The following is a 26,716-nucleotide window of genomic DNA, read 5'->3' on the forward strand; positions in this document are numbered from 1 at the left end:
TAGCTATCGGGTACTATGCTTGTTACCTAGATGATGAAATAATCTGTACATTGACCCCCCATGACACACAATTTACCTATGTAACAAACCTCCAAATGCACCCCTGAACCTAAAAGTTTAGAAAAATTTAGAATTAGTTCTTGGATTCACAAGATATAAAGAGAAGCCAGCCATTGAATACTTTGTTTGAAAAATAGGTTGACCTCATGTTGTGTAGCAGGTCTGAATAATCCATTTGTCTAATTCACTGTGCTCTCTATACCTATTTTCAAAGATAGTTTCCCAAGTTCTGAGAAGTCCTTATGTATTAGCTGACTTTATATTAAAATTTGGGTTAAAAAATTTTTTTTAGAGACAGGGTTTCACTCTGTCATCCAGGTTAAAGTGCAGTGGTGTGATAATAGTTTACTGTAGCCTTGAACTCCTGGGCTCAACAACCCTCCCTCAGCATCCCAAGTAGCTGGGACTACAAGTATGTGCCACCATGCCTGGCTTAATTTTTTTTTAATTTTTTTTTGTAGACATGGGATTTCACTATGTTGCACAGCATGGTCTTGAACTCCTGGCTTCAAGCAACCCTCCCGCCTTGGCCTCCCAAATCCCTAGGAGGCACAAGTGTGAGCCATTGTGCTCTGCCCTAAAATTGGTTTTAAATAAAAATTGTTCCGGTAAGAATGTAATAACCCATTTTGACAAAAGGTGAGAAAGGTTTCTTCTGGAAGCAACTGATGCTAATTGATAAAATTGTTATATAAATGGATTGTGGTTTCCAGCTCTCTTCTGGAAGAGAAATAAAAGAGAATCTGAGAAAGAACAATGTTGGTTTGTCTCTGGCTGCTTTACTGAAAAGAAACACTATAAAACATTTCTAAACATTACTATAAATAAGATAACTTATAGAGAACAAAATCACAATTGACCAGTTATTTCCCAAATTTTTCATTTTTACAGTACTAAGGGAAAGCTACAAGTATTAGCTGGTTTAGAATATTTCTCATCTAGGATGAGATGTCCCAGATGGCAGAGAAGAGAGTTTTGGATGTAATTGAAACTCTATAGAATTGACGGCAAACGTGTACATACACACACACACATGTTCCTATCCAATTAAGCAGCCAAAAAGTCAGCAATTCCATTGCTTGTTTAGTTTAATCGAAGTCACTGATTTTCCAAACCCAACATTTAGAGATCACATCATTTGCTACTCATAATCTGAAGAAACATGTATTATGGAGAGGGTATCCTGGGTGAAAGATACAGCAACAACTGAATAGTCAACAGAAACTTCTATCGATGGGCCAAGCTTTGGGAGCATCAATACATAAAATTTTAGAATTCCATTTTGTATCCTCTTCTCCCCCAAAAAGAAAGAACACTGGAAATTACTCCTTGTGTGGTGTTTAATAGTGGTAGATCATTTCGATTAAGGAATTAAATGGATTCAGGTGCATGACAGCAGGAAAGAGGAGGGGCAAGAGAGGGGATTATAGGATAAGGTGTACTGCTACTTTAAAATTATGTATGCATGGTCCCATCCATGTCCCTCCCACTGCTTGAGGTACCAGCGGAAAGCTTGGGCAGCTCAGTTCCAAGAGGGCCACCAAGCAGACTACGCTCTGAGTTTCAGGTAACCAAGTGTTTGCTGTGCAGAATACTTTACCTGGGCACCCAAGTCTTCCTTCCAGCATTCCTGCTGCTACAGCCTATTTGCTAAGAGTAACCAGGGGTTACAGCAGTGTTGCCAGGCAACAAGGGACAGCGGTCCTGTTGAAGAGCCATTTGTCACACTGAGGGGACTGGTTGAAATGCAATAAAGAAATGGTAACTCAGCTTATTTATCAATACAATTACTTGCACAATATTAGGGATCCATATGTAACCTACAAATTCATAGTCATAAGAGGAAACACAAACATTTTGCTAAATATTAAAATAGGACAGACAGATGGTGTTGGGTTTCTAATCAGCTTTACTCTGGGCTTAAAGTTGCTGCACATGCTGGGATAAGGGGAAAGGCCCAAAGTGCTTTGCCAGCTTTATTTTGGGCATCTGCAAGTTAGCTCTGGGTTACAATGTACAGTGCATTTGTAAAGAAAATCTACAAGATTCTTTTCCTTGTTAAGTAGAGCTGGTAATGCTATTGCTAATTCCCTGGGGTGAAGTAACAACATAAACTTACTGTATGTGTAATATATTATTTATAATTATATATATATAACTGGTTATACATATTACTGGTTGTCCTGTGGACATATAAAGTGCTTGATTTGCCCACTACAATCAAGAGATTTACTAAAAGAATGAGTATTTTACTCTGAGCACTGCGCTTCAAAATGTTTTCTGAGTTCAGTAGTGTTGCTTCTAGGAGCTCAAAGTCTTCATGCCTGAGATGAGCTTCAGTTTTAAAGATGCAGCAGCTTTCCCTTGATGCTCTGTGTTTTTGATTCCCAGATATCAGCTGCTACTCATGTCTTCGCCGTTGCTAAGAACATCGTTGGTATTACCTTACTCTGAAAACGTGTCTGCAGTTTCCAGAAAATGGAGCATCGCAACATCACTTAAAGTACCCTGCTTTAAAGTACTGCTGGCAAGTGGAGTGGGCCTGATTATTTCTTTAGAAATGCTTTATCAGGAGGAGAATGCTTTTTTGTAAACATGAATTGCCCGGTTCTTTCACTGGGCTCTGGCTTCTTGTTTCAGGTCATTGACATGTTGATCTTTGCCTATTTTGCTTCGATATCCTTGGCTGACTCACGAGGTCTTTTCCCAAGGCTGGAGAATGTGGGAGCTTTCAAGAATGTTTCCATCGTGCCAACCCAAGCAGTATGTGGACTCCCAGACCGAAGCACTTTTTGTCATAGCTCTGCTGCTGCTGAAAGTATTCAGTTCTGTACCCAGCGGTTTTGTATTCAGGATTGCCCATACAGATCTTCACACCCTACCTACACTGCCCTTTTCTCAGCAGGCCTCAGCTGCATCACACCAGACAAGAATGATCTGCATCCCAACTCCCATAGCAATTCTACAAGTTTTGTTTTTGGAAATCACAAGAACTGCTTTTCTTCTTCTCCTTCTCCAAGGCTGATATCATCATTTACTTTAGCTGTATGGTTGAAACCTGAGCAACAAGGTGTAATGTAAGTAGTAGTGTGGGTATAAGTTTTCCTAGGTTCCAAAAGCCAGTAGTAGTGAAGATCATTGCAGTCTGAATTCAAAACCAGAAGTGAAGGCTAACAATATAGAATTCATGCTATTGAAGACTCACTCTTCTAGTTGTTTCCCCATTTAAATTTTTTTCTCTTCTATGGTTGAAGTAGACCATGACAAAAAAAAATGTGTTAAAATAGTTTATTGCAGGCAAATGTGTTTGTGCAGGAAATCGTTTATTTTCTATAGCTTAGCTTGACCTTTGGTCTTAGCCTCCAAAGCCTAAACCAGACTCAGAGTGAGTTTTAAGGCCTGGAAACTCATAATGCAAATAATTAATATTTTCAAAGTCTTGATCTGGGTTTATATAAATACCATTTCCTTACTAGGGTATAGCATTTTCATTGGCCATGTAGTTCTCTCAGGCCTTGGGACTGTTTTCTTCATCCTCGTTTCCCCAAGAAGAGCTGTTTTGTTTGACTCATGGAAGATGTTCAGTAATATAAATTGAATGTATAAAAAACCCTCCATCTCTAAAAAGATATAGCTTTTAGTTCTTTATCTTGTGGTATTTTCATTTTCCAATTAGTTAAGAAATATGTAGGTAATGTGAGAGATTCTCAAAAGCTTTCATGCTGTTCATCCCAGAGAAATGCCTTCAATGAGTCTGGGTCTTATTACTGCCATTTTTTGTTATTTAATCACCAGTTTTCATTCTGTAATCTGTTCTCAAGCTGATATCTAATGAGTTTCTCCTAAATATTTATTGCCAACTTGGAGATTTTAATATATAGGACCATTTTGAGGAATTTTTGCTTATCTTTTGTCTTCCTAGAGGGCTTTTGGCCCTTTCTCTTGTGACATTTTCTTTGTATGACAGCGTTGACTGGATATCTAAAAACTTGTGAAACAAACCAGAAAAGTATTACAATCTCATAAGCAAATAGGACTTAAATGTCTTTGGTGTTTAGTTTCAATTTGCCAAGTGAAAGTTGGCATGTCTTCATTTTGTTTTAAATTTGGATTAATCAGAAAATTAATCACAAACCATTCCAATTTCTATATCTCTCCTCAAAGAAAACCTTGTTTTCTTACTGTTTGAAATTCTAGTAAATTCAAGCTACTCAGTTTATATAATTAGTATCCAACGAGTTTTAAAACATTGTCTTTTGACAAGTAGGGCTAAGATAAAATATCCTTCTGAGCTTGTAGGGGCATATCTGTACCAAATTCATCTTCTATTTACATCATTTTGTATAAATAAGAGAGAGAAGTATTTACAGGGTTGGAAGAACATGGTTAATGGTTTTGAGAGTTCCTTGTATCAAGGTCGTTTCCATTTTCAAAATTAAAATACCTTTGGGAATTGGGGGAATTTCGGGGTGTTTGCACTAGATAAGTAAAACAAACAAAACATGGATTATCCAATTATTGTTTATTCAGGAGCAGAATAAATCCAGTTCCTAAATATTTTGCTACCTGCCTTCCTCTCACATTTATTATCTACCAAAGCTGGTATGTTTACAAGCAAACAAAATAGCAAGGAAGATAATCAATAACATATTAAGAAATGCATTTTCAGTAAGCTTGGGGAAATAAGTCTGCATTTGGTAAATACATTCTTGAGTAATGGTCGAATTCTCACTCGTAGATTTAAACTGAAGAAAAATGAATAGGGGAAACTCTTTTCAGGTTAAGACCTGATGGGTAGGGATAAAAACAAACTCACTTCAGTAAATTAGAAATATTCAACTACTGAAGGGTTTAATATACAATTTGCAGAATTTATATAAAATTTTTATTTCTACTTATATAAAACCTTTATTTCATCTAAATCTATTTACCTAAATTAAAAATATACTTGCACTTATAACTTTATTCCAAATATACATACAAAATACAGTAAAATTGTGACAGTAAAAGAGGGACTATTAGTGTTCTATAATCTTATTCTTACCTCCCAACTCAGGAAAAATTAGATGCAAGTGACAGATGCAAGTGAGAAGAAATTATCTGTGAAAAACGTACCCTTTAAGGAAAGCTTTAAACCATCTTTAACAGTAGTTCTTGATTGGCTCAATTTTATACCTTTGCCTCTCTGATACTTCCTACCAAATTTTATCACAAACTCATCATTTTCTGAGAGACTACTGTACACTAGGTGTCTGTGTGTATCCTCAGAATACTCATGATCTAAATGATCTAATGGAGGGTACAGATGGATGACTGCTATTACCTAGGCAGTGCGGTGTGTTCAGGGAGCACAAAGTGATATACCTCAACCAACCCTGAGCCAGAAGAAGGGTGCCAGGACCAAGCATAATCATTCAGATGCCAGTGCTAAGTAGGAGGTAACCAGGTGAAGAAAGGAACCCAAGGTCTGAAAGGTGTGTCACTCTAATAAGGATAGAGATAACTTAAAATAATTTGATAACTGCCCTGACACAAGACCTAGAAGTTTTCTGAAAACTCGTCTACTTTTTCAAAATCGCATTTCACTGTGTTCTAGAAGGCTGAATGACCTTTCACCTCAGATATTTAACCTGATCTCAGTGCCTCAGTTGGACTGTATGGTCATAGAGAGGTAGCCAGTCATCTTACAGACACTGGCTTTGGCTTTGGGCCAGTTGATGGGGTGAGTAGAGACTATAGCTGTCCATTCTTTATTTCACCATGGGAATTAAATAGAGCAATTCTGACTTCAGGGCTACCAATTTAGAGTCTTCCATAGACAATAAATTTGCTTTACATTAAAAAAAGAACAATTTGCACTGATGACTGACCACTCAAGCGACCTATAGTGTGTTGCACTACTTCCTCTAAAAGAAATAGCAGGAGAACTAATGAGTCAATAGCCTAAATGTTAGTTTTGTGGAATGATTCAACCACTTTAGTTTCCATCATGAATCTTTAATGAAGGGTGCTGAGGCTTTGGGGAATATATTGTAAATAAGAATTCTATTTTTATTGAAATAAAAGGATTTCTTCATTGGCATAAAGCTTGCATTGAATATAATGACATTCAGGCACTTATTCATAGTATACCATTTTGAGCAAAGTTTGGGGTCATTTTAACACCACTGTAACCGCACAATACTTTAGCATGTCTTTTTGGTTGGATACTGACCTTTTCTCTCTTTTCTGGTTGCTTCCTAAGGTGTGTTATAGAAAAGACAGTAGATGGGCAGATTGTGTTCAAACTTACAATATCTGAGAAAGAGACCATGTTTTATTATCGCACAGTAAATGGTTTGCAACCTCCAATAAAAGTAATGACACTGGAGAGAATTCTTGTGAAGAAATGGATTCATCTTAGTGTGCAGGTGAGTAAAATAAAAAATACTTAACATTTGGTTAAACACAAGGATTTGTCTTCCTTTCTCTCCTTTAAATGGCATCTACTCACAAAATCTCCAGCAGTATCTTTGAGATTTCAGGTGTGTATAAATGATAACTAAAGAAGAAAAATATTTAAATGACCTAATGACGTATCTCCTGATATATTAGCATTTTCTCCCCCCAAATTGCTGTAAAAGCTCTCACAGAAACTTAAAGACAAGGCTGTCTGTAATTATAATATCCTCAGAAAATTTTTGTTTTATTGGGTTAGCATATTCCCTTTTGTTTAAAAATGTGTAAGAGCTTATTTGATGTCTGGTACTAATTTTACTAGTCATGGATATATTAATACCCCAGCTTGATTTTTACAGCTGTCTTTCTCAGATAGCAACTGATGACGTGAATAAAATGTGTCTGTTGCATTAAAACGGTGACCTTAGAACTAATGAACTTTACACTTGAGGCACTCAAGAGGTGTTATATTACTATTTTAGTTGTCAACCACAGTTTGTATGAGCCTTAGAAGCTGCTAAAGGCTGAGAGAGCTGTGACATGTCTGGTATTTACAGTCTCCAGAAGAGAGACACGGTTCATCCTTTTGTTTTTTCAGGGCACTGGAATGGCCCAATACAGTTAAAGCCACACTTGCCTTTCAAACCAGGTGTATTAGTCTGTTCTTGCACTGCTGTAAAAAATACCTGAGACTGGGTAATTTTTTTATAAAGAAAGGAGGTTTAATTGGATCATGGTTCTGTGGGCTATACAGGAAGCATGATTCTGGCATCTGCTCAGCTTCTGGAGAGACCTTAGGAAACTTACAATCATGGCAGCAGACAAAGGCTTAGCAAGCACTTCATGTGGCCAGAATAGGAGCAGGAGAGGGTAGGGGAGGTACTACACACCTTAAACAACCAGATCTTGTGAGAACTCTATCAGGAGACTAGCACTAGGTGGATGGTGTTAAAGCACTGATGAGTGCTTTATGCCTCCATGTTCCAATCACCTCCCATCAAGTCCCACCACCAACGTTGGGGATTACAACTGGACATGAGGTTTGGGCAGGGACACAGAGCCAAATCATGTCACTCGGGGTGCTGGGTACCACAGTTTCCAGTGTGAGCTCTCATATAAGCATCCATCCAGTGGCTAATGTGAACCTCATTTGAAGTAGATGACACTTACACACTCATTCATTTTATAAAAATTATCTTTGATTTCTCACTTTTTTTTAAATTGTGAAGCAGATAATGAGTGTGCATCCTCAGAGGGTCTTGATAATTGTTATGTGGCTTTCAGATACTAAGGTATGAGTTTAGCAAATGTGATTGTCAGGGGTCAGTGTTTTCATACACAACTAGAGTTGAAATGATATACAAAGGGGACGTCATGTCTGACATCAAGCCTTGTCCATAGGACACGATGGTTTCAGACTCTCAATGCTTATGCTCCATGTGTTCAGTAGTTAACAGATAGGAGACCGATTTGTCCCAGTCTTGAAGTTTCCATTGTCTTGAGATCTCCATTCTTCCCACTGACCAGTCCTATGGAATTGGGTTTTAATATTAAAAAAGTAGAAATAGAAACTGTTAAAGACAATGCCATCTTTGTAGAAGATGCCAAATAGATATGTTTGTTGCATATTTTTGTATCAACAATGACAAAAAATTCTCTTTACTTGCCTTTATTTTGTGTTATCTGTGAAACTGTGCCATGTTTTGGCAGGCAGTAGTACATTAAAAGCTTTACAAAGAAAGTTTAAAATCTAAATGCAGAGAGGTAACCATGACTGAATTACTCTCTTGGGAATAAAATGCTCTTAGAGTGCCTATTGAAATCAGCATTATCATTTCAATACATGTCAAATATGAGTCATTTCCTAGTTTAGGCAAAATTTCTTCATAAATCTTTAAATCTTTCCCTTCTTTCAAGAAAAGGTTAAAGTACTTATGATTTAATGAGACTGCTTTATTTCATAACTGTTTGACTATCAAGAGAAAACTTGTCCTTTCCGATTTGTACACTCTTTTATTTATTTTTTTGCATAAGTTTTAAACTCTTCTGAATTTTATATTAAAACTACAGAACTAGACAGTCACAAAATGTTAGAACCGTTCAGATCTGTCATTTAATCATCTAGCACTTATTAAATATTTGAGCGGTACCCAGCATTATGGGAGTCTGTATACACTCAAATGAAAATTGAAGAGCAATTATTTACTCTAAAATGGAGATCTATATAAGGTTCCTTTATATTGGATACCAGTCTGAAGATGTTTAAGGTATTATGAAATTTATAAAAATCTATATTATAGTTTTTTGTTTTTTTTTTTTTGAGACAGAGTTTCTCCCTTGTTGCCCAGGCTGGAGTGCAATGGCATGATCTTGGCTCATTGCAACCTCCATCTCCAGAGTTCAAGGGATTCTCCTGCCTCAGCCTCCCAAATAGCTGGGATTACAGGTGCCCACCACCACACTGGCTAATTTTTTAGGTATTTTTAGTAGAGAGAGGGTTTCACCATGTTGGCCAGGCTGGTCTCAAACTCCTGACCTCAGGTGATCCACCTGCCTTGGCCTCCCAAAGTGTTGGGATTACAGGCGTGAGCCACAGTGCCCCGCCTACATTTTTAATAAGGAATGTACTAATTGCTCAAAAGTTGTTAAAAGAAGTAATGGAGGCCAGGTGTGGTGGTTCATGCCTGTCATCCCAGCATTTTGGGAGGTGGAAGTGAATGTATAGCTTGAACCAGGAGTTCGAGGCCAACCTGGGCAACATGGCAAAACCTCGTCTCTACAAAAAAACACCCTAAAAAAATTAGCCAGGTGTGATGGTGCATGCCTGTAGACCCAGCTACTCAGGAGGCTGAGGCTAAAGTGGAAAGATCACCTAAACCCGGAAGTCAAGGCTTCAGTGACCCATGATCATGCCACTGCATTCCAGCCCCGATGAAAGAGCAAGATCCTGTCTCAAAAAAAAAAAAAAAAAAAAAAAAAAAAAAAAAAAAAAAAAAAAGCGATAGGAAGGACAGGAGATTAGGAGTTGGGAAATCTGATTTAGGTTATGCTACTCTGTAGTCTTAAAAATAAAATTTATAGGAATCCATATGATAGCTGTCTAATAAAGAATGTACTAATTGCTTAAATATTGTTATAAGAAGTAATGGAAGCTGGGCATAGTGGCTCACACCTATACCCTGCCCGTCTCAACGTCTCAAACTGAGTCATTTGACTCAGTTTCCCCAGTTACATAAGAAGATTGAACTAGATGAACAAAATGAGGGCCTCTTGAATTCTTCATAAAAAAGGAAGTGGAGTGTGGAGTGTAGCACAAGTCATTAAAGTATGGCAAGCTGTTGAGCTGTGTAGGGTTATTTAGATAGTAAGTGACAGAGCCAGCCCCATTAACCAATGACCAGTCTATTCTTCTTCTGTCTTCTCCCATGCTGTCTGGTATTTACATAAAAACATTTGTTTTTGCTAGCTTTTATGGGCAAAATACGGAGAAATGTAGCTTGTTACTATTCCATTGTATAACTGCAAGAACATTTGCAGAAAAAATATTTAATGCAAAATGTAACTTACTGTTAAATGATCATATAATGCATCTAAACTCCATTTAATTTGGGGATTAGGGACTTTTATCATGCTAGGCATAGGATAGAACAAATGATTAATAATCTTGTTTAGTCAAGTTTCAAACTACAAACCTGAACTTTATGTATATGTGTATTTTCAGCCATCTTCCAAATGGCCACAAATTGATGAATTTATACAGTGTGTATGTTTCTGTGCATGTGTAAAACTAAAACATACAACTCTATTCGTGGAATAGCCCAGAAACCAGAATTTTACTTTGCTGCTTATAGTGATTTTATACTGGTTTGCTTATACCTGGTGACATAAAATTAATTAGCAGATCTCAACTTATGCTTTATCTCAGACAGTTCACTTGGTACCAGCTTCCCATCAGTAAAATCAGAATTCTGATTTACCAAAATCAGAAAAAAATGGTTTTAAATAGTTAAATCTCTGGGGGAAATGATGCCAGGAAATCCAGACATACCAAAATTGGAAATTGAATTTCCTAAACAAACAAACAAACAAAATGCTCAATATTGCTATGGTAATGAATCTCACAGCTTTCATTCTACAACTAGCATTTTAAAGCCTCAACTTGTTGGAAAATGATTCGTGTTTAAATTAATATTCATTTAGGGACTTCAATCTGACAGGATTGCCAATTGAAATTGTACTTTGGGGTTTAATATATTGGCTATTTCAAATTATATCAAGCTAAAATTCATTATGTCATCTTTTATACTAAAACTAGAAAAAAATCAATTCATACTTTTATCATCATATAGGGAACACTGATAATATTAGCAAAAATTTTAAAGCTTAGTTTTCATATTGAATCAGCACATGGTGTAGTTATAAGATTTCCTTCGATTACTCTTATAAAAGTTTTGAAATATTTAAAAATTTACTTTAGCATTTTGTTATGGATTGGTAAATAAAACAATTTGTAAATAAGTAGATGTGTTTAGTGGCATTTCGTTTAAAAGTAAAACTTTATGGTTTTCTTTGAAAATATATTTTGCCTTAAGCAGTTCCACACATTTTATAGTACAAATAGCATCAAAGAATCATCAGTATAGTCATCCTTCTAGTAATTATGCAGAATTGCAGTAAGACAATTGCTACAATTTGAAGCTGATGAAATACTACAGCTGTGGAACTAAGAAATGATTTAGCGTTGGGCTTGTTCACATTTTCTACGCTCTTTTGAGGGCTCATTGATACATTGACGATTCAAGAGCCATAGATGACTCTAGCTACAATAGTGTGAAAAAGAGCAGTTCTAATATGATACAATGAAGAAAAAAATGCATGGGTAAATAAAGTTTTAGGAATCAATAGATGAAGGATAGGAGTTTCATAATCATAGTTTGTTCATGAAGTATGCTCTTTTGATTTATGTATTCAATCTAAGAAAGAAAATCTATTGATGGTTCTGGAGGAAAAGAAAATGCAATTTAACCAACATTTGTTAGAATAGATAAACCAAGTCTCTCAATTAATCTCTGAACTGTATGCCCATGTGCACACTTTATAAAGGTGTTTCCGTGTTCCTATTGATTGAGGGAACATAAAACAACCATGTCACCTTATGGAAGCCTCCTCATTCAGTTCAGTAAGCTCTAGGGTGTAGAATTCTCATAAGAATAACATCCCAGCCCCACTCCCACTCCAAGAGAATCTCAATCCATATTACTTCTTTAATATATCATTGCATTTAACTCTAACTGTGTGTGTGTGTGTGTATGCATGTGTAAGTATGCATGTATGTGTGTGCTAAATGTTTCTGTGTGCAAAGCCTTCTCTTTATTTCTAGCCAGCTGAGTTAACAGCTCAAGTTAGCTGAATAGTTTTGGGTTATTCAAAATAAGTTAAGATCTATAGAATATAATGAAGTTTTTCAAAACAATCAGTTACAAATTATCATAGCTGCTATTAATCGCTGATTTATGTGCACTATATTAAACATGTTACATACTTGCAGTTATACAATGAAATAGTGACATACTTGTAACATGTTTAATATAGTGTTAATAATAGTTATATGCCATTGACTTATATTATCTCCATTATAGAGATTTAAAAAAATTAGCCTTAGGAAATTTAAACTACCTGCCTACATTTATAGTCTCAAGTTTCTCTGACCTTAAACTAAAAATAATAACTTGCCATGAACCTGAGTCACTGAGCAGATCTAAACAATAGTTTTAAAATTCTCCAAACTGAAAAAAAAAAAAAAAGGCACAGAAACCCAAAAGAACTGAAAACATGTATTTGTAATGTAAATGTAATTTTGTATATTTATACATATTTGCAATATAAACATTTGTAATGCTTCAGATATTTACATGATTTATACAAATAATTAAATATATTTTGTAACTATGCCCTTCATTGATACAAGCAGTTTAACGGTACAACAGAATGTAATTTTGTATAAAGTTCTGCTCAATATTTCCATGTTTTATGGCAGTTGGGATAGACTACAATGGCTTAAAGAAAGAATATTTCCCTTAAGCCAGTCTGATCACCTGACCCATGCCATATAGAATCAACCCTTATTATGATAAAATATAAAGAAGGAAGCACTGGTACTTGATTATGGAAGAGGTAAAACCATCCAAGTAAAAAAGTATTCTCTGTGAATTTTTGGCATGTGATTTTAAAATGCAATATTTAAGCAGAAGGCAAGGCTTTAATTCTTGATCTTTTAGTAAAAAATTGTGTAACCCTGGGAAAACTATGTAACTCCTCAAAATGTTAGGATACCCATTACAAATTGGAAACAAACAAACTTGACCTATTTAGCTTACACCATAAATTTGAATATGTAAAGAAAATAACGTCTGCTAAAACACTTTATAGCCTGTAACTTCCTGCTATGATGGAGCTTACAGTCTATTCAGAGGATAAGCAATCAAATAATTATACCAATAAAAGTAAAATTATAATTGTGGTAAGTGCTACATGATCATATGAAGAATGATTTGGTCAAACCACTGAAGTCAAGAAAGGCTTCCTTGAGTAAATGTTATTGAATATGTATATTAGTTTTCTAGGCCTGTACTAAAAAATTATCACAAACTGGTGACTTAAAACAATAGTTAATTCATTGTTGAAGAGTTATGGAGGCTAGAATGCTGAAATCAAAGTGTTAGAAGGGCCATGCTCTTTCTGAAACCTCTAGAATCCTTCCCTGCCTCTTCCAGCATCTGGTGTTTGCACAGACACCTGAGTATGTGATTGTGATACCTCCTGGGATTTGTCTGCCCACAGCAAGATTGGGAACCCAGAAAGGGAAGCAGGAGTGCCCAGGGTAGCCACCACCTACCGCATGAGGAACAGAGCTGGCGGCAATCCTTGCCGCTCCTTAGCTTGTAGCAGCCTCTGCCTCCATTATCGTATGCTCCTCTCCTCCGATCGTGTGTGCCTTCCCTTCTTACAAGGACATTAGTCGTAGTGGATTAGGGTTCTTCCTAATTCAGTAGGACTCAACGTAACTCAATGACAGCCAAAAAGACACTACCCAAATAAGGTCAGAGTCACAAACACATAGGGTTAGGGCTTCAGTATGACTTTTGATAGGACACAATTCAACTGATAGTAAGATTTATTCAAAAGAATGCATAGGATCCAACTGGGCAAGAGAGTTGATAAGAACATTCCATAAATGCATAGCAAATAGTGTAAATGCCCTTTTGTAAAAAGAAATATGTTACATAGACTAAAAGACCAATGTGGTTAGAGTGTAGCTGGCAAAGTGGGACATGGTGTGAAATGAGGACAGAACAGTAGGAAGAGGCTATGTGTTAAAGAGAATCATTGGATATGTTAAGATTTTTTAAATGGGACTCTATTGAAATGTTTTATGTGAAGGACAGGAGATGAGGGATGAGGGTAATGAAGGAAAACCTATGACATGCACAGATTATCTTTTCCTAAAGACTACTTGGCTGCAGTGAGGGAGAATGGTTTGCCTGAAGACAAGTGAGAAGGGTTGTTTTGGTATTTTCATGGCCCAAGTCAGACGTAAGTGTTACTTACTTAGATCATGAAGACAATAGTGAATACGTAAATGAGTGGTCAGCTTTGAGAGAAGTTTAAGAATTAAACTAAAGGGCGTGTTGATGAAGGAATGTGTAATTTGAGGGAAAGGGAGTTGATGAATCCCAGCTTTCTTGCTTATATAATTGTAGGTGCAGTGATTTCTTGTTCCCAAATAGAAATACTGGAAGAGAATCAGAATTTGAATATGCAGCACATATGAGTTAGATTCCAGTTTAGGGTAATAATTCTTAACTATAGAAATTATTAGCATTATTGGGAAACTGTAAAAAATATTCTGATGCCCATACCCCTTTGGTCTAGGTGGGGCGCAGGCATTATTTCTTTCTTTCTTCCTGCCCTGATGGATTTAAAAAGGGTGTAACAAAAGAAAATGTCAGTCTACCATTGATGAGCATTTAGGGTGGCTCCATATCTTTGCTATTGTGAACAGTGCTGCAATGAACACATCTGTGCATGAGTCTTTATGATAGAATGACTCGGATTCCTTTGGGTATATATCCAGTAATGGGATTGCTGGGTATAATGGTAGTTCTGCTTTTTGGTGTTTGAGGAATTGTCACACTGTTTTCCCTAATGGTTGAAGTAATTTATACTCCCAAAATCAGCATATTAAACATTCCTTTTTCTCTGCAACCTCACTAGCACTGTTGTTTCTTGACTTTTTAAAGAACAGACATTCTGACTGATGTGATATGGTATCTCTCATTGTGGTTTTGATTTACATTTCTCCAATGGACAGTGATGTTGAACTTTTTTCATATGCTTGTTGGCCACATGTATGTCTTCTTTTGAAAAGGGTCTATTTATGTCCTTTGCCCACTTTTTAATAGGGCTGTTTGTTTTTCTCTTGTAGATTTGTTGAAGTTTGTTATAGAGGCCAGCTGTCTGACCTTTGTCAGATGTATAGTTGGCAAACCTTTTCTCTCATTCTATAGGCTGTCTGTTCACTCTGTTGATAGTTCTTTTTGCTGTGCAGACTCTTTAGTTTAATTTGAGCCCATTTGTCAATTTTTGTTTTTGTTGCAATTGCTTTTGGCATCTTTGTCATGAAATCTTTGCTGTTCCTATTTCCTATGTCCAGAATGCTGTTGCCTAGATTGTCTTTCAGGCTTTTAGTTTTGGGTTTTACATTTAAGTGTTTATTCCAACTTGAGTTGATTTTTATATATGGTATAAGGAAGGGTTCCAGTTTCAGTCTTCTGCGTATGGCTAGCCAGCTATCCCAACATTTATTGAATAGGGAGTCCTTTATTCATTGTTTGTTTTTGTCAGCTTTCTCAAAGATCAGATGGTTGTAGGTGTGGTGGCCTTGGTGGCCTTATTTTGGGCTTTCTATTCTTTTCATTGTCTATGTGTCTGTTTTGTACCAGATTCATGCTGTTTTGGTTACTGTAGCCCTGTAGTATAGTTTGCAGTCAAGTAATGCAATGCCTCCAGCTTTGTTCGTTTTGTGTAGGATTGTCTGTCAATTTGGGCTCATTTTTGGTTTTATATGAATTTTAAAACAGTTTTGTTGTTGTTGTTGTTCTTCAAAGAATGTCATTGCTTGTTTGATAGAAATAGCATTGAATCTGTAAATTGCTTTGGGCATTATGGCCATTATAACGATATTGTTTCTTCCTATCCATGAGCATGAGATGTCACACAGACCGATGACATTTGTTTGTGTCATCTCTTATTTATTTGAGCAGCGCTTTGCAACTTTCATTGTAGAGATCTTTCCCCACCCTGGTTAGCTGTATTACTAGGTATTTTATTCTTTTTGTGGTGATTGTTTCACCTGCTTCTAATCAAATCTATTTAGTAGCTGTTATTAAACTGTGTAGCCATTAGTATATAGTAGAACTCCATTATTCTTGGTTTTGTTTTCTGTTGTTTGTTACCCACAGTCAACCACAGTCTGAAAATATCAAATGGAAAATTTCAGAAGTAAACAATTCATAAGTTTTAAATTGAGTGCTGTTCTGTGTAGTGTGATGACATGTCAGGTGGTCACAGCTACCTCCTGCCTGGGAGGTGAAGCATCCCTTTGTCCAGCAGCTTCTCCTTATTGTCTATGCCCCTAAACCTTCAGTCCATAGTAGCCCTCTTAGTAATCAGATCAGCTGTTGCTGTATCACAGTTGTCAGTTGTGTTCAGGGAAACTGTATTTTACTTCTTAATGGCCCCAAAGTGCAATAATAATAATGCTGGCAATTTGGCTATGCCAAGAAGCCATAAAGTCCCTCTTTTAAATGAAAAGGTAAACACTCTCAACTTAACAAACAAAAGAAAAAGATCATATGCTGAAGTTACTAAGAACTACAGTGTAAGAATGTATCTTCTGTCCTTGAAATTCTGAAAAAATATATTGTTATAATTGTTCTATTTTGATAGTTATTGCTAATCTCTTACTGGACCTAATTTATAAAAATTAAACTTTATCTTGGGTATGTATGTATAGGAAAAAACATAGCATATATAAGCTTCAGTACTATCCACGGTTTCAGGCATCCATTGGGAGTCTTGTAACATATCCTCAATGGATAAGAGGGGACTACTGTATGCACAATATATGTAAATACTCAAAAAGAGTTTTGTTTAGCTAGTGTGTGTAAGAAGATTATCACAAGTCACACCATAGTGTTTGCCTTTTGCTAGTCTGAATGTTATCAGTCTAATATTTTATAGCAAAAATTTAAGTTCAGTGAAAACTTCCCTACGGAAACACTTCCAATCAAGATCTACAGCAAGCCATGAATAAATTAACATTTAAACTTGAAAACTGATAGTTGAAGAAGAATTTAGCAATTAATAATTTCTGCTAGAAAATGGTGGTTTCTCAGCCAATAGTTACAAAGTATATAATACATGTAAAAGGAAATATATACAAATATCATATTGGACATATATTACATATACTACTAAAATTGAAAATTGCTATAAATATAAGAGTATGTTCCAATGTCCACTTATTTCTTTTTTAACAACCTCTAGTCTTGAAAATGCCACTATGGTAATTCTGTCAAATTTGTAAAGGTTGGAATTTGATGGTAGTGGTTTTGAAAACCTGTATTATCTAATGGAATTGTCATTTGTATTATATCATTTTCACCTAAAAGCCAAATACAATAAGACTTAAATTATTTTTGCTTTTTTTGTGGGTAGTCATTTTTGTGCCCAAAGGGCTAACTGATGCCTTCAGTTATACATGAACAATTCCCACTAATGCCAGAAAGAACAGTGTGCATATAACCTAGGGCAGAATTTGGCCTATGGAATGTATCACTCAGTAATGGAATGGAGAATATGACTTTATTTAAACATGGACTTGAATAGTTTTATTTTTCCTTACTGTTTCCCTTGGCATTTCTCTCTGTAAAGTGCAACATTCAAAAGTATTCTATGCAGCTGTAGTGCCCTGGGATGCATAATAAGGGCATATGTTCAACGCAAGTTTAAATATCCATATGAGCCAAAGACAGAGTAATCAACATTTAAAAAATTAAGACCACTTTTCCAAGAATGAAAACCTTTAATAGGTTAGCTAATTTTAGAGTTATTTAACAACTGTGAAAAATTATTAGTATTTAGAAACATGCATATATAATTATATACAATGTCTTATGTCAGACAGCAATTTCATTCTGCCCTCTAATGATCACATGACATAATTCTGAAAAAAGTCAAACAGTATGTTCTAGAAGAAAAAAAAAAAAATTGGTTCATTTTTGCTTATGCTTAGTGTTCAATTGTTTTCAACCTGGGGAGGGAGGAAGGGAAAGAAAGAAGGAAAGAAAGAAGAAAGCAAGAAAGGAAGGAAGAAGGAGAGGAAGGAAAGACGGAAGTCATGTGACATAGCTAGGGATTTGGGGCAAAATTCAAGTCCCATGTTTTCCTTGATGGAAAGCCGAGGAACCCGAGGAAGAGAGTCAACCCACGCCAATTTCACTGTGGTAGAAGTGACCAAGAAAGTTTAGATTATGGATGTATAGTAGGTAATTTTAGGTTGTTTGTTGTCTGGGATATAAACCCATTGTGTTATTCCAGTTATTTGGCCAAAATGTTCCATGTAACCATTTTGGTGTGCTGGCACTTTAGGGAATTTGTAATAAGTGGTTGTGTTCAATGTTTGGGTTGAATACAAGGTAGGTAGAAAAGGACAATCAAAGGAATTAGCTGCAAATGAGATGAAATCTATGGGAACACATATTGAGAAAACTGGTGACCATTATATTTAATCCTCTGAAATACCTGCAACAATCTGAGAACAAGGTAGGTGGCAAGACACACTTATAAATATTAGAGAAACACAGGACTCCATACATTTTGAAAACTGGGGAGTACTGAACTTGGAGAGGCCTAGTACAGGTAGTGCTTGTTGGTTTGCATATTTTTAAAATCACTTGACTGAGATCTGATTGACATAGAAAAGTCTGAACATGTTGCATGTATGCAACTTAATGAGTCTAAAGATAAATATATGCCCATGAAAGTATCACCATAATCTGTGACATAAACATATCCACCTATTGGTTTATTTTTAATTAAACTTTTTTTAAAGATAATCATAGGTTCACAGGCACTTGTGAGAAATAATACAGAAATCCCATGTCCCCTTCACTCCTTTGTTCTCATCAGTAACATCTTTTATAATTATGGTACAATATTGCAACCAGGATATAGACATTGATATAACCCATATTATTCACATTTCCCATTTTTCATATATTCCTATGTGTATATGTTTATATACATACGATTTTTAAAAATTTTATCCACCACAGCTGAGTTGCAGAAAAGTTCCATCACTACAAGGACACCTCAAGCTGCCTTTTTATAACCATGTCCACTGTTTCCCTTCCCCTACTGCTGCCCCAGGTGTCCCAAACTTCTGGTAACCACTCACTTGTACTCTATTTCTAAAATTTTATCTTTTCAAAATGTTGTATACATGGCATCACACAATATGTACTCTTTTGGGATTGTTTCTTTCTTTTTTACTCAACATAATTCTGTAGGGATTCATTCAAGTTGTTAAGGGTATTGATAGTCTACCTGATTGGAGCATAGCATTCCATGGTATGTGGGTACCATGGTTTGTTTAATCCTTCACCCATTGAAGGACATCTAGGTTATTTCTAATTTTGAGTTGTAACAAAGTTAAAGCATTCGTGTGGATGTTTTTGTTAATATGCATATTCGTTTCTCTGGAATAAATGCTCAAGAGTGCAATAGCGTATGGCAGTTACATGTGTAGTGTTTTAAGAAACTCATTTCCAGAGTGGCTGTGCCATTTTAGAATTCTACCAGTGACATATGAGTGCTCCAGATTGTGCACATCCTTTGTAGCATTTGGTGTTATTACTATTTAAAATAAAATTTTAGCCATTCTGATAGACAATATATCACTGTGGTTTTATTTTGCATTTCTTTAATGACTAATGGTGTTCAGCATATTTTCGTGTGCTTATTTACCATTCATGTGTCCTATTCCGTGATGTTTCCCCATGTCTTCTACCCATTTTCTAATTTGATTGCTTATTTGTAGCTTGCTGTTTTTATTCTTTTTACAGGGTCTTGTTGAGATTGATTAGGTCCAGTTTATCAATCTTTCCTCTTATGTATTGTGCTTTCCATGTCAAGTCTATGAAGTCTTGCCTAATCTTAAATCCTGAATATTTTTTCTAAAAGTTATTTTATTTTATATTGTTAAATTTAAGCCTGTGTTTCAGGCCAGGCATGGTGGCTCATTCCTGTAATCCCCACACTTAAGGGTGCCGAGGTGGGTGAATTGCCTGAGCCCAGGACTTCGAGAGCAGCCTGGTTACCTTGTCTTTACAAAACATTAGCTGGGCATGGTGGTGTGTGCCTGTAGTCCCAGCTATGGGGGAGGCTAAGGTGGGAGAATCACTTGAGCTCTGGAGTTTGAGACCAGCCTGGGCAACTTGGTGAAACCTCATCTGTACTAAAAATACAGAAACAATCAGCTGGGCATAGTGGTGTGCACCTGTAGTCCCAACTGCTCAGGAGGCTGAGGTAGGAAGATCACCTGACCCCAGGAAGTTGAGGTTGCTGGGAGCAGCGATCATGCCACTGCACTCCAGCCTGGGCGACAGAGTGAGACCCTGGCTTTTTTTTTTTTAAGCCTATGTTTCACTTTGAGTTAATATTTTTTTAAGATGTGAGATTTGGTTTTGGCCAGTGGATGTCCCAATAGCCCTTAGTTGAAAAGGTTATATCCTTCCTTCACTGAGTTGCGTTTGCACATTTGTCAAATTTAGTAGAATATATTTATGTTGATTTATTTCAGAATTCTGTGTATATCCTTCCACCAATACCACATGTTCTTGAGTACTGTGAACTGTATTACCTAGTAGAGTGACTCCTTCTACTTTATCCTGCTATTTCAATTACAAAAAATAAAAATCCTTTTAGGGCCTATGATTTTCCATATAAATTTCACAATAAGCTTGTTGATGTTTTCAATATATCTTGTTTAGATTTTGATAGGAATTGCATTATATCTATAGAAGAATTTAGAGTGATTTGAAATCTTTTACTATGTTGAGTCCTCTAATATATAAACATGGTGTCAGTATCACCATTTAGGTCTTCTTTTATTGGCATTTTGTAATTTTTAGCACATACATTATAGTCTGTTCTCACCCTGCTATAAAGATTCTACCAGAGACTGGGTAATTTTAATTGACTCAGTTCCACATGGCTGGGAAGGCCTCAGGAAACTTACAATCATGGCAGAAGGTGAAGGGAAAGCAAGGATCTTCTTCATGTGGCATCAGGAGAGAGAAGAGTGAAGTCTGAAGGGGAAAGAGCCCCCTATTAAGCCATCAGATCTCATGAGAACTCACTCACTATCATGAGAACAGCATGGGGAAACTGCCCCATGGTCTAATTACCTCCAACCTGGTTTCTCCCTAGGCAGGTAGGGATTATGGGGATTATACCGTTCAAGATGATATTTGGGTGGGGACAAAGCCAAACTATCATACATCCTGTACCTGTCTTGTTGAGCTTACCCATTAAGTGTTTCATTTTCTTTTTAGTGATTATAATTGGTTTTGTGTTTTAAATTTTGGCTTCCGCATGATTATTGTTGGTACATAGCAATGTTATGGATTTCCTGGGTTGATCTTGTATTTCAAAACTCTGCTGAACTCACATTTATAGTAGTTCTGGAAATTCTTCATTTGTTGGAATTTTCTGTGTAGACAATCATGACATCTGAATTTGGAGCAGTTTTATTAATCTTCCCAATATGTCGTTTTTATTTCTTTTATTGCAGTGACTAGAATTTTAGTAGTATGTTGAATAAGAAAGGTAAGAGCAGAGATTCTTGCTCTTCTTGTTCCTAATCTTAGGGGAAAAAAGAGTTCAACCTTTCACTATTAAGTATGATGTTAGCTGTAGATTGTTTGGGTAAGTGTTCTTTATCAAGTTAATGAAGTTTCTCTCTATTCCTAATTTCTTGGAGTTTTGAGTGTTGAATATTGTCACAAGGCATTTTCTGATTCAATTGATATGATTACATGATTTTTCTTCTTTAGTCTATTAATGTGGTTCATTACACTGATTGATTTTCAATTGTTGAACCAACTTTACATACCTGGAACAAATCCTACTTGGTCATAGTATACAGTTATAGTATATATAGTATATATAGTGTATATATAGTATATATAGTATATATAGTGTATATATAGTATATATAGTATATATAGTGTATATATAGTATATATAGTATATATAGTGTATATATAGTATATATAGTATATATAGTGTATATATAGTATATATAGTATATATAGTGTATATATAGTATATATAGTATATATAGTGTATATATAGTATATATAGTATATATAGTGTATATATAGTATATATAGTATATATAGTGTATATATAGTATATATAGTATATATAGTGTATATATAGTATATATAGTATATATAGTGTATATATAGTATATATAGTATATATAGTGTATATATAGTATATATAGTATATATAGTGTATATATAGTATATATAGTATATATAGTGTATATATAGTATATATAGTATATATAGTGTATATATAGTATATATAGTATATATAGTGTATATATAGTATATATAGTATATATAGTGTATATATAGTATATNAGTTATAGTATATATAGTATAGTATATATAGTATATATAGTATATAGTATATATAGTATAGTATATATAGTATAAAAATTCCTTTTATATGTTGCTGCATTGATTTGCTCTTCTTTCTCTAGTTTCTTGAGGTAGAAGCTTAATGTTTTAAGATCCTTCCTCTTTTCTAATATAAGGATTAGATTTAGCTCAGTGTTGTAATTTAATGTGTAATTTAATTTAGTATTTAATTTAGTTTAGTGCAATACATTTCTCCTTCCACGCTGCTTTAGCAGCATCTGACATATTTTATTATGTTATATAGTTGACTCTTGAACAACGTGAGGGCTTGGGGTGTTGAATCCCAATGGAGTTGAAAATTTACATTTAACTTTTGACCACCCCAAAATGTAACTACTAATAGCCTACTGTTGAAAGTCTTACCAATAAGATAAATGGTCCATTAACACATATTTTGCATGTTATATGTTTTACATGCTGTATTCTTATAATTAAATAGAGAAAGAAAACATTGCTAAGATAATTATAAGGAAGATAAATATATATTTACTATTCATTAAGTGGGAGTGGATCATTATATAAATCTTCATACTCATTATCTTCACATTGAGTAGGCTGAGGAGGAGGAGACAGAAGAGTTGGCCTTGCTGTCTCAGGTGGCAAAGACAGAAGAAAATTTGTCTATAAGTGAATCTGTGTAGTTCAAACTTGTGTTGTTCAAAGGTCAACTATATTTTCATTTGCATTCAGTTCTATGTTTTTAAAATTTCCTTTGAGGTTTTAAAATTTTCTTTTACAACTTTCTTTTTCACTCATGAATTATGTAGAGATGTATTGCTTAGTTTCAAATAATTTGGAGATTTAAAATATTATAATTCTGTTACTGATTTCAAATTTGAGTCAATTTCAATCAGAGAACACATTCAGTGTGAGTTCAGTTCTTTAACATTTGTTCAGGATTTTTTAATGGGCCAGAATGTAGTCTATCTTGGTGAAAGTGTCATAAGTATTTGAAATTAATGTGTATAGTTTGTTTTGTGTTTACACACATATACACAAACACACATGCAAACACTTGTAAATCTTCTGTTATCTTTTTATTTCTATTTAAAGAACTTCTTTTAGTCATTAAGAGTAGGTGTGAAGAAAACCAATTCTCTTATAAATAACTAAGTACGTCTACTTTGTATACTTTTTTTGAGTGATTCTATATTGTAATGATGTCCTTTTTACTAGTTCTATCAATTGTTGAGGGTTTGCTGTTGACGTCCCTGATTTAACTGTGGACTTACCTATTTCACCTTTCAACTCTGTCAGTCTCGCTTCATGTATGTTAAAGTTCTGTTGTTGGGTGCATACATGTTTAGGATCATTAGGTCTTTCTAGTGGAGATATCATTTTATCATTATGTAATGTCCCTCTTAACCTCTAGATATTTTGTTTGTTCTAAAGTCTATGTTATTTGCATTTAACTTTTGACCACCCCAAAATGTAGCTACTAATAGCCTGCTGTTGAATGGAAGCCTTACTATAGTTATTCCTTTTTTCTTTTTCTTTTTTTTTTTTTTTTGAGACAGAGTCTCGCTCTGTCACCCAGTCTGGAGTGCAGTGGCTGGATCTCAGCTCACTGCAAGCTCCGCCTCCCGGTTCACGCCATTCTCCTGCCTCAGCCTCCCGAGCAGCTGGGACTACAGGTGCCCACCACCTCGCCCGGCTGGTTTTTTTTTTTTTGTATTTTTTGGTAGAGACGGGGTTTCACCAGGTTAGCCAGGATGGTCTCAATCTCCTGACCTCGTGATCCGCCCGCCTCGGCCTCCCAAAGTGCTGAGATTACAGGCTTGAGCCACCGCGCCTGGCCTCCTTTTTTCTTTTGATCAATGTTTGCAGATATATTTTTCTGATTATTAATTTCAACTGACCTGTGTTGATGTCCATGAAGTGAATTTTGTAGAGATAGCATATTTTTTGGATTTTTTTTTTAAATTAAGTTTATATTCTAATACACTCTGCTAATCTCTCATTTATTTGTGTATTTTGACCATTTACATCTGAGATTCTTACTGATATGCTAGCCTATGTGTGCAATTTTATTTTCTGTTTCTTGTCTATTTTGGGTTTCTGCATTTCTCTTTTCTCATCTTGCTGTAGGTTACGTGAACACATTTTAGGATTTTATCTTGATGTTTTAACAGCATTTTGGGTATATCTTTTTTGTATAGTGTTTTTAGTGGCTCTAGGTATTAAGTATATATAAGTCACTTATCTACTGACATGGATGTATTTTTACTTCCATTAAAGTGTACTTTTATTTCCACTTAGGTCCTTTACTCATTTTACCTTTTCAATATAATTGTCTTAAATGTTTCCCCTACATACAATGAGCACACCACATTAAACAGTTGTAATTTTTGCTTCAACCACAAAATATTATTTAATAAACTAGTAAGAGGGAAAGCCTAACTTATTTACCCCTAATTGTATTCATTGTGAAATTCTTATTTTCTTTATAAGGTCTAAAGTTTTATTATGATTTTGTTTCTATTTAAAGAACTTCCTTTAGTCATCCTTTAAGAATGGGTTTGATGAAAACAAATACTCTCATTTTCACATATCTGAGAGTGTCTTGATTTTCCTTCATTCTGAAAGGATATTTTTGCTGGATATAAAATGTATGATTGACAGTTAATTGCTTTCATCACTTGATAAATGTTGTGCCACTCCTCCTGGCTTCCATTGTTTCCGATGAGAAATCTGTTGTCATTTGAACTGGTACTTACTTATAAGTTTTACATCATTCCTCTGGCTGCTTTCAAGATTTTCTCTTTGCTTGTTTTGTATTTAGCACTTTAATAGTGAATGCCCTAGCATGAATTTCCTCAGTTTTATCCTATTGTTTAAGATTTGCTCAGCTTCTTGCATGTGTCTGTGAATATCTTTTGCCATATTTTCAGTATTTTCGGACATTTTTTGTTGAATACATTTTCACTGCCATTCTCTTCTCTTATTCCAGGATTTCAGTTATACAAATGTTAACTCTTTTGTTTTTAACTCACTGGTTCTCGAAGCTCTCTTCACGTTTTTTTTTTTTTTTTTTTCTTTTAATCTCTCTTTTCTTATTTGTTCAAATTGGGTAAATTGTTTCGATTTCCTTCATGTTCAGGAATTCTATTCCTGTCAGCTTCATGTTACCCTTGAACTCATATAGCAAGTCTGAGTTTGTTTCAATGGTTATATGTTTCAGTTATTTAGTTTCGATTTGGATTTTTTTTAATAACTTCTATTTCTATGCTGGGATTTCTCTCATTTTTTATTTCTTGCTTAAAATAATTTGCAATTGCGTGGTAATGCATTTTTATGATACCTAGTTTAAAATCCTTGCCTGATAATTCCAACATCTGATTCATATCACTGATGGCGTCTGTTGATTTTCTGTTTTCATTCAAGTTGTGATTTTACTGGTTCTTGGTATGACAAGTGATTTTTATTATATCCTGGATGTTTTGGGTATCATAGTGTGAGACTCTGGATTCAAATTCATCTTCTTTTTTTATTCAGAAGCTGTCCTTACGTTGAGGTGTGCACAGAGGCCAGGTGGGTGTGTATGTTCATTCATCACCCCGTTGTCCCTGCCAACATCATCCAGCAGAAGTGGAGCACTGACTCACACTGCAGCAGATGGGCAGGGTGGAACTTCAGCTTCCCTGCTGACCCCCTCCCAGTGAAAGTGGGCCACCTATTGCTGCTGCCTTGTTGCCCCTCGAGATGACATATTCCTGACTTTCCACTGAGCCACGGAAGGGAAAAACTCATGGCTTGTTCACAGTACATTGCTGCCTCAGGGAAGGGGTGGAAGCTGAGCTTCCTGCTGGTCCCTGTGATACCAGGGGAGGCAGGGGAGTGGAACGTCAAGTAACCCTCCTCCTATCACTTTATTTTGCCTCACTGATGCTAGGTGTGAGAGAAGGTACTGCTTCCCACTGGGTCCAATTCACAAAGAAGGGAAGAAGGATGTGGAGTATTGATTGGCCCTAACACCTGGCACACCCTCAGTCTCACTAATACCACTGGGAATGGGGACCCAGCTCCCCACTAGACCCTGCTCACTTAGTGAGGGTGGGGTGGGAACAGAATGGAGACTAACCCTGATGCACACCACTTCATGTGGTCTTGTTCTGTGAAGAGAGTGGAGAAGTTCATTCCCTCCTTGGTCCCACTGACACAAGAGGTTGGAGTAAAGTAAAGTGCTGATTACCCCTGACTCACATGTCCTTGTTTAGTCTTGTTAATGTTGGGTGAGTGTTGTGCTTCATCTCCTGACTGGGGCCATACCAGAGCTGGGGGAATGTAAAGTGCTGACTAGCCCTGCCTTGCACCACTTCATTAAGTCTTGCTGCTACCAGGTAGGGGTGGTGGAGATGGTTCAGCTACTTGCTGGGCTGAGG

The 26,716-nt window shown here is 35.7% G+C and overlaps 1 protein-coding gene across 1 annotated transcript in view; it reads left to right on the forward strand.

Annotated features, from left to right (window-relative positions):
* Positions 1-2,655: 2,655 nt before the first annotated feature.
* The window catches only part of USH2A (usherin), an 821,881-nt gene continuing 797,820 nt past the window's right edge, over positions 2,656-26,716 (forward strand). Inside the window, exons 1-2 of the mRNA XM_017870028.1 lie at positions 2,656-3,137; positions 6,305-6,470. Of these exons, the coding sequence (XP_017725517.1) occupies positions 2,656-3,137; positions 6,305-6,470 (648 nt within the window). The remainder of the gene's footprint in view (positions 3,138-6,304; positions 6,471-26,716) is intronic.

Source organism: Rhinopithecus bieti, unplaced genomic scaffold, assembly GCF_001698545.2.
Source record: "Rhinopithecus bieti isolate Rb0 unplaced genomic scaffold, ASM169854v2 scaffold_1673, whole genome shotgun sequence".
NCBI lineage: Eukaryota > Metazoa > Chordata > Mammalia > Primates > Cercopithecidae > Rhinopithecus > Rhinopithecus bieti.